The sequence below is a fragment of the Mycetomoellerius zeteki genome, unplaced genomic scaffold (genome assembly GCF_001594055.1).
Source record: "Mycetomoellerius zeteki isolate Tzet28-1 unplaced genomic scaffold, Tzet1.0 scaffold312, whole genome shotgun sequence".
Lineage (NCBI taxonomy): Eukaryota > Metazoa > Arthropoda > Insecta > Hymenoptera > Formicidae > Mycetomoellerius > Mycetomoellerius zeteki.
Genome location: NW_017257297.1, coordinates 50999 through 60395, shown reverse-complemented (window position 1 = coordinate 60395; position 9397 = coordinate 50999). Strand labels below are relative to the sequence as shown.

Genomic DNA, 9397 nt, shown 5'->3' with positions numbered 1-9397 from the left:
AGAGTGGTGACTGTCGAGGGGCGTCTCAACTTCGCGACATTCCGAACGGTGCTCGTCGACAATGGGACCTGCTGGGACATCGGGTTCATCGGGTGTGTCGCCGTGTATGGAGTGCCTGCTTCTTCCGAGGGTCGTACGCCCCGTCGGTCAGCGACAGATGGGCGGTAGAGGGGGTCCATGGTAATTATTATGCGATTACCCACAAGCCCATTGATTTAGATTGGACCCCAGGGGGGCGAGCTGCGCGATCGCGGGCCCGTTCCGATTTGTTACAAGACCGAGTTCGAAAGTGTTCGATGTAGTACAGTCAGCGAGATTTCTGTGTCCTCTTAAGGGCCGGTTCTACCAATGTAAGATTAACAATAATCTCAGTTAACAATAATCTCTTTATCTTACTGTTTATCTTTTTCTAATTCTCAGAATTCTCAGAATTAGAAAAAGATAAACAATAAATTAAACTGAGGAATAATCTTATATTGATGAAACCGGGTCTAAGATGGTTTAGTTTAGTCAGTATCGACTGTATGACACTTTTATCTCAGCTTAAAGCTGAAATTAGAAAAAGATAAACAGTAAGTTGAGAATGGCAAATAGTACAAAATAGTCATGTTTTACGCATTACAAGAATAATATTTAAAATATTTCTTATTAATAAAACAAACTAGGTTTATCATGTCTGTCACATTGCCGAAGATGATCGATAAAGCTAGTTATTGCAGTACTCTCTTCTTATTTGCTATATATATGAAAAAAGAAAAACAAGGAGGAGGAAGAGGGCAAGTATGTAGGTGTTAAAAGACACACAAGGCCGACACGAATACGAGGTACTTAGAAATCAATTTTATATAGGCTTACGGTGATCTCGAAGCGAGAATGCATATGTTAAGGGGAGAGCGGGGGAGTCCCCCGGGGGTTTTCGATCGCGAGCGGACCCCCTAGGGGGTCCAGACTCACCCCAATTCCGCGTACCCTCCGCGCCCGCCTCTATGTCTCTCTCTGTCTGGGTGTCGAAATCTATAAATAATTTATATCATTTGGTCCATTCACTACGGGAGAGCCCATATGTACCTGTGTCGCCTTACAGGGGACCTGCGCTCGACATTCTCCTCCCCGATATCATCGAGATCGGCAACAATCTCATGTTACCCGGTATATAACGGATGTACAGATGAGCTTATGGATTTGACGCTAATCGATCCGGAGCAAGATTGACCGCGTACAGGTGTTATCCGTATACCGTATCACGACACAAACGAATTTTTTATCCCTTATTCTCCCAGTCATAAAAGAGAAGCTTGAATTTTTTTAAGCCAAAATTTTCTATATCTTTCTAGAGTGTGATATTTTCTACTTTTTTGTATCTTCTAATATTTTGTGGAATTTAACGATACCTCCATCGCACTAATTTTCGAAGAAGCTATGGAACAACAATTTCGTGATCCAAGTAAGGAAATCGCTACTGATGCAACTTGGCTTTAGAGTTGCAGCGATAAAACAGCTAATATGTTATTATACAGCATGTACAAATGTAATACATTAAATGCCATGTAATTACATTAATTACATATTAATACATTATATTTACTTATATATCATTAAACATATTTAAATACAATAAATTTTTTTATATATTGCTCCTTTACTTCAAAAGTGACACAACTTAAAAATACATAATTGTTCTGGGCTATTATTATGAATGAGTAATTAAATAAACGTTAGATTAACCTTATTGATATAACGTTTAATTATCTTATCAATCATCAAAAGTAAATTAATTTAATTCATGAAAAATCGTCACGACTAAAAAGGGGTGGTTTTTCAAGGGATATGAACAAAAATGACAAAAATGACGTTTAATTATGTTGGGAATATATTTTTTGCTAATATTATATTATTAGTATAATTTTCCATCAAGCTGAACAATAATATTTGAACAATAACTTTTTTTTTTTTTTGAGAAACTTAATTTTTTGGGTTGTGTCACTTTTGAAGCAAAGAGAACAATATATGATATGATTTAAAAGTTATCAAGCATACTATTACTTATGAAGTTATGCTATCCAAGTGTAAATTTATATCCGCGATAACTTTATCAGTGCTATTGGAGCGAGACTGGACATATGTCTCCGCAATATCATACATGAAACTGTCATCACAAATCCCGACATCTCTGTGTTTCTCAACAGCGAATATCCTCTAGCTGTCCGACATCCGCTAGCCATAATTATCGGCGGATATCTCGCGTCTCGCAAAGCTGGTGACTACCCCTCGTGAAAGGTAGTCACCACCTCCCGGATAGATGGAGCGCCACGTCGGTGGTCTTAACCTGGACTCCTCTCGGCCGCTTTGCACCGGAGCGGAATCTCGTAGCGCAAGTGACGAACGTTCAGCATTTATACCTTTACCTTGTCTTTGACTTCTCGCGGCGGTGCGTCGATCGACCCGGTCGGCGATGGATCCGACCCCGCCCGCAAAGATCGACTGCTCGATCCACCCTCCGTTGTCTCGATCCCCTGCGCGGGTTCCACGAGACCCCGGTCGCTCTCGACTTGATCGGCGAGAAGCGTGCGACGCTTATCGACGTTTTTCCAGCGGAGTTTGCGTGCTGGACGAGTTGCTCCGAACGCACGGCCGCTCTCTTTGAGCGGGCTCTCTCGTTTGGTTTTCGTCCAAATCCCTGCGAAAAGTCGGCTAATCCGATCATCTCGCTTCTTTTGCCGCGCGGAATAAGCACGCGAATTACTCCGTCCGACTCACGCTGAGCGTTCATCGTCCAGGAAAAACCCAAAAAACCTGCAATTCTCCTGGAACTTTCCTCGTATAGAGGAGCCGGGAATTATCAGGGAATTTTATCGGAACTCAGGGAATTTCTGCTGAAATCTTTCTTTCGTTCTTCTTGCTTCTCTTTATTTTGTGAGATAAAAAGGAGTCAGTCAAATTAGTATTTAAACGCTGGTCTTATTCACTAGATATTTATTTTAAAATATTTTCCTGAGAGAGTTGAATTCTGCTTATTAAAAATATATTCTAGATGTTTTTAATTTTCTCTCTCACTTTTAATTTAAAAAATATATTTTAGAATATATTTATAGAATATTAAAAATATATCTCTATAGAATGTTTTTAATTTTAAAAATATATTCTAGATATATTTCTCCCATTCAAAGTTTTCATATGCAATTTATAGTTCGTTCTATCTCTTAAAAATAAGAGAAAATTTTTTAATATCAATTTTGTAGAATTGTATTGCTTTTTTCAAATCTATTGACACTTGAGTTGATCTTTAATTTTTTTTTCGCATTGTAAACGCGATGAAACCCATTTAGTGACTAAATCTATCTTGAATTTTCATACAAAAGTATAATTTTGTTTGGAAAATTAAACGAGAATTAAACGATTAGATACGTTGATATAAAGGAATTGCCAAATGTGAGCCGACATCACCGTTGTGTAATCCAAAATGTATATTTAAAAAAAAATGTGATACAGACGTTTCAGCCCTAGTATTGGGTCCTCTTCAGTGTAGAATATATGTGTTTAAAATAATTTCATGATATCACAAATTAAACGAGAATGTCTGAAAATTAGGAAATTCTGAGATTTTTTCGCGTCCCTTTCATGTGGATACAGCAATAAGTACTTATGTAGGGCTGTTACTGTTATTACGTTTACACAAATTTTAGACGAAATCACGACGGTGATATTTTTGCTATTATTTGCGGTTCGATCCCCTTCATTCCGCACGGCAAGAACTCCAAAAGCTCCGCGTGCGGAAACTCGGCCTTTTGTTATGCATTATTACGCAACTGTTTCTGTACAGCACAGATATCCGGTGAATATACATTTTTAAAGTATTAAAATATCCCACTGCGCGCGTATCCACGTTTATGCAACAGCACAAATAATAACATATTTATTAATATTGTTGTTATTTGCTGATACGGATGCCACGTTTTACGCAAAAGTTAACAATGGTGTCACATTGTACTGCTAAAAATCGCAGCTTTTCAATTTCTGCCGTTGATCTGCCATTCATTCTATTAATAAATTCCATTAGATTTTTAGAATTCAAAATCAATGAAAGTACAATAAAGATCAAACCTATTTTTCGACGTATTAATGAGGCTTGTAATAGAAATTCGAAAAAAAAAATTAGTTTTTTACCGACTTGTCTGAGAATAAAAGTTCATTTTATGTATATCTCTCTAGCAGTTACATGTGCTTATTATGAAAAAAACGTCAAGGCACTGATTCACTTTCTCGAACCGCTCTTTTTACCGCTCTTATGGTAATTAAATCGTGATGTGAGTTTAAGAGGGCTTTATTGCGGCTGCAAATTCGAGTTGACCGAACTAGAATTTTTGAGGAGATAGTGGAGAGATGGAGAAAGAGAATAAAAAAAAGAGAAGCGAGGAAAAAGAGAAAGAAAATGCCACGCAGATGCGGCGTTCGAAAGTAGACGGAAAGAGAGGAGATGGGAGAAGAACAGAGGGTGTGCGTGTATGAGGATCCAAGAGGGACAGAGATAAACTGTGGGGTTTGAGGGAGATGCGGGGGTGGCGAGGAACGACGGGGAAGAGGGAAAAGGACGAGGAAGAGAGAGGCAGAGAGAGAAAGAGACAGAGAGAGGAAGACACAGAGATATGGATAGAGGAAGGAGAGAGAGGGGGGAGAGAGAGAGAGAGAGAGAGAGAGAGTGCACGGATGGGTCTCCGGTTGCCATGGCGACCATCGTAGCCTAAAGCTATGCTTTTATTGATTCCAAGCCGCAAACAATGTGCAGGAGTGGATGTTTCGCTCTGTTCTCTCTCTATCCGTCTGGATAGTGAGGTATTAACGCACCCCGAAATACCGATACCCATGGGCACGTGCCCCAGAAAAGCGGGTCCGTCTCGTCCCCCCCTCCCCTTCCTTCCACCGGTTTTCCCCGTTCCATCCCCTTTTCCAACCTCCCTACCGCCCTCGTCCCGCGCAGAGTGCCCTGCGATTAATTCAGCAGTCTCTCGATATGCACAGTTCGCCGTTGCATTAAAATACACGCGACTTCAAAGCGCGCCTGCCGACTATAACGCAACGCAACTCGACGTCAAAGGTTACGTCGGACTGCATCTTCCAGTACCGCGTTTTGCTCTCCCTTCTTCCCCCTTCTCCATTCTCCTCCACCCTCCCGCGTCGCGGTCCCGAATTTTTCGGGGGTGCATCTCGTATCATTGCTCTCGTATGCCCGTGTGGCACGACGCTTTGTAATCGCGATTAATTCTGGTACCGTTCTGGGTACCACTTTCATCTCGACTGACGGAGAAACCTATTTGAATATTAATAATTCCGCGTTGAATGTTGGTTAATTAATTTCTCTATTACAATTGCGAACCACTTTATATTTTCGATGAGACATATTTAATTAAACTACTTATATTTGATATTGTAAGCTACATATTTAATTAAGCTAATTAAATTCTAATTTTTCAATTGAGTTATTCTTATACGTTTTACGTGGTTTATTACGTGAATTCATTTAAATAATGTTTTATGACGCTAAAAATATCTTGGTAAAAAATGATGGGGAATTTGGATTTGTGTTACTTTCAATTATAACGCGCGCAGAAAACACATGGACGTCCAGGAGAGAATTGATAACAGACTGTAGGTAAATCGGTGCGCAGCCGATTGAGGCTATAACGTCGACAGCTGCGACGAGTCGCAAAGAAAAGAAAGAGATCGATTGGAAAATACTCTTTTCTTTCTCTCGCAGGCTATCTTTTGAAAATCGAATCAATAACAATGAGCGAAACTAGCCATGCGAAAGTCAGATCGCGATTGAATTTTCTACTCGATTACTACGAAGAAAGGACCACCCACTGCGATTTCTCCATGAACAACTTATCGCCCACGGATCCGTTCCAATCGCGCGATTCCCGGAATGTTAGATCAAGTTAATAAAAATTTAAGTAATAAAATAATTTAAAATAAATTTATTTTCTATTACCTACGCAATACTTTTATACTAAGTATTATCTACGTTATTACTTGTAATAACAGATAGTAATCAAATAAATACGATCGTTAAATATATCAATATAATCATCGGGAAATTATTGATAATCTTTACAGTATTCTTGACATTTTTCGAAAATTATTAAATTGGATATAAAATTATTTTCAATTGTTGGATATAAATTTTTTTTATTATTGGATATAAAATTATTATTTTATTTTGAGTACAAATTGGATGTATGTAATTCAATATATTTAACGATTATATTTATTTGACATAGATTGATTTGTGCAAAAGCCTGTAATCTCAGTAATTAAAGATTATTTCAGAAATTTATACTTCACTCAGAAAACAAGAATACTAGATTTTGTGGTACTTAAATCTGAGTTCTTGCACACTACAGAAAGCAGAACATTCTGCCGAACGGATATTCCGTTGTAATTTTAACTACTGGGTTCATTATCTTCATCCTTCCTTCGAGCGGCAATCTGTCTTTGCGAAAATTCCAGTTATCATTGCTCGAGGTTGTTTAAGTTTGACTAACAACTGTAATTTCGACTATTCAATTAGGAGAGATATAAGTAGCCTTTGACGAGATTCTTCTAGTAATTGCGAGCGGAATGCGCATTCATTTAATCAGCAGACTGATTCATGAGTTTCTATGGATTTCGATTGCTCGACAAACGTTAAGATATGCGAGACATGAAACAAGATCTGTTCGCGCATTGGTTGCACTTTTTGTGCTCAAAATCTTTATTTTCTCTTTTTTTAACGCCCGAATATATTCATGTTTTTTTAAGTAAAAAATTTTTGAGAATTTCAAATAACAAATCTATTGATATTTATTACAGAATCATTAAAAAATTCCTGTAAAATTTACTCAGCCTAATTAGTCTAATCGCGATAGAAATAAAAGAAGAAAACTGAAGATAAAGGGAGGTATGCGAGAAGTCATAGTAGAGTCGCTTTTCGATTATCTTTGCGCATTGATCTCTCGCAGATATGCATTTGCCTGCTTCGCTTACCTGTTGACTGTCTTACCTCCCGAAGGAACGGGAATCGGGCGCCGTCGCTCGACGTCTAATTTGTTTTTAACACATCGCGCCGTTCGATGATTTTTTTTGCTCGCTGAGGAAAAATATCGCGCTGGTTAGCGACCGGCATTGTTTGCGCGCGCTTTCGCATGCGCGCCCATGTGCGCAGCCCTCTTTCTCTCTCTCTCTCTCCCCCTGCCCTCCTGGACTTTTTTTTTATTTTCGCGGCAATCGCTCGATCACAGGCGTGTCGCATTCTGACGCATGAAAATGGCCCAAAGGGATGCGCCAGCCATGATCGATGCTCCATCCGATCGGAGTCTACCGAAACTGCCCGTCAAATAATATATTCATAGCTTCCGGATGGTTGAACGCGACTCTTTCTCTCGTTCAACCCCTTCCCTCTCCGCCCCGTTTATCCCCTTTCCGCCCCCGCCCACCCCGCAATGCGCAGTCCATCCGCACGCAAATCGACTGTCGAATAATTATCGAAAATACACGCGCGGCCGGCTCTCGCGGCGCTTTTTTTCCTCCCCCGTTCTGTCCTCTGCCTCGCGGACATACGATTAACTCTTTGAGCTTTGCCGATATGCCGCTGGAAATATAGCTGTGTTATCTGGAGCTTTTCACGCGCCATTGCCCCATTCCGTTCGATCTCGCATGTCCGCGTAAGGTCGCGTGCACATTGGTCGATTAACGACGACTTGTATGCATTTTCCGGATGATATTCTGGTATATGCGTATTTTTAGCATCGAACAACTCTGCCGTTGAACCGAACTATTCTACAAATACGTTGTGTTACGATTATATATCTAATGAACAATTTTCAAACTGAATTAAAAAAGTAGGCCGCAGATTATTTCTGCAATTGCAGCAACATTGCAAACGTTGCACCAATATTGCTGCAAGTTCTGTGACGTATAAGGTCCTTTATGTGTCAGCAAAATTTGTTGTAAAATTTTTCACGTACCTATTACGTACATTGTAAGTACAAAACTGTCCAAGCGGGATTTGTAAAGCATTGGAATCGGATTAACGAGAGTTCACGAGCGTGGTCCCATCCGCGTTTCCACGATCACCGCTTGTCATTTATCAATGCGCACACGGCTTTGCATTCCGACGAGGATCGCGATGCATACTTATAACGTCGCTTCAGTTTCGAGGGTTTCGCACAAATTGTGTCGTCAGAGCGCTAATTGGGCTCGTTAATGCGTTCTGCTGATGTGTACATCGAGTATCGATAACGGGCCGCATTCGGTGTAGCGGATGATAACTTATCGAGGAGGCGCGGGATCGCGAAATTGTGATGTTAATGTTTGATCGCGCTATATATATATATATTTATGCAGCGTGGGAGAGATGCATAAAAGATATTTTCAGAGAGAATCGCAGAAAAGTAAGTGAGATACATCGTGCAATTTATCTTCATACGCGTTCTTGCGAATCGAGCTGTCTTCTCGTCGTCGAGGGAAAACAGAGAAAGACCGACAGAGATAGAGAAAGAGAGGAAGAAAGAGAGGGAGAGAGAGAGGGGGGGAGACTGCGTTCCCTTATAGTCCGCGGCAATTTCTCTCACCGACAGCGTGATTGCAGACGACCAAGGCGATTTTCCGCATTTCCTTCCCGATTTTCGTGCTTCCCGATTTTCGCGCTCTCCGTTTATTTGCCTCTCTCTCTTCCGCTCGGAATCGCACATCGGACGAAAAAAGGGGCAAAGGTTTCCTTTTCAATTCTTATCGCGCCGCCTTCGTTAAGCCCGATCGACCGTGCGCGAGTCGAGTTGCGACCGAGTGGAAGAAAGAAACGAAGATGAAGGGGGAAAAAAATAGAAAAACGGAGATAACGAAATAAAGGCATGCAAAGAAAGAATGTGACTCGCAAAGACATAAATAGAAATTTTTTAATAAGAAAGAGAGAAAATGAAAGACTGAATTAAATGAAATTTGTAATTATTACATTATGACATAAAATATTAATTTGATATTTAATTCCACTTAATATCTACTTTAAGATTTAATATTTATTTCCTTCAATACCTTCTTGACTCATATAATCTCTCATTATCCAATCTCGGTTTACGTCGAGGTATTATTTTAACTTTTCCAATTGATATTTGGTTCGAGCGCGGGATCGTTCAAAAAGATCTGATTATTTCGAGCTGTGTTACATTAATCATTCTCTCGCTACTTTCGCGCGATCAATCCGGTCCATGGATACAACTACACTCGTAGCTAATTAAACAACACCCAGCTGTACGTGTCGCAATCGGTCGCAAACATTCGCGTTAATCTACGTGACGGGCCCGCATAATTCCATCCGGATTATTCCCGGCGTGCTAAATGATAGAAATATTGTTACACTCCATTC

At 40.0% G+C, this 9397-nt stretch overlaps 1 protein-coding gene across 1 annotated transcript in view; it reads right to left on the bottom strand.

Annotated features, from left to right (window-relative positions):
* Positions 1–5287, bottom strand: part of LOC108724909 (uncharacterized) — a 6694-nt gene extending 1407 nt beyond the window's left edge. Inside the window, 9 exon segments of the mRNA XM_073512036.1 lie at positions 200–328; positions 522–530; positions 951–985; positions 988–1014; positions 2406–2677; positions 4843–4907; positions 4909–4981; positions 5076–5154; positions 5156–5287. Of these exon segments, the coding sequence (XP_073368137.1) occupies positions 200–328; positions 522–530; positions 951–985; positions 988–1014; positions 2406–2677; positions 4843–4907; positions 4909–4981; positions 5076–5154; positions 5156–5287 (821 nt within the window).
* Between the last annotated feature and the right edge of the window lie 4110 nt (positions 5288–9397).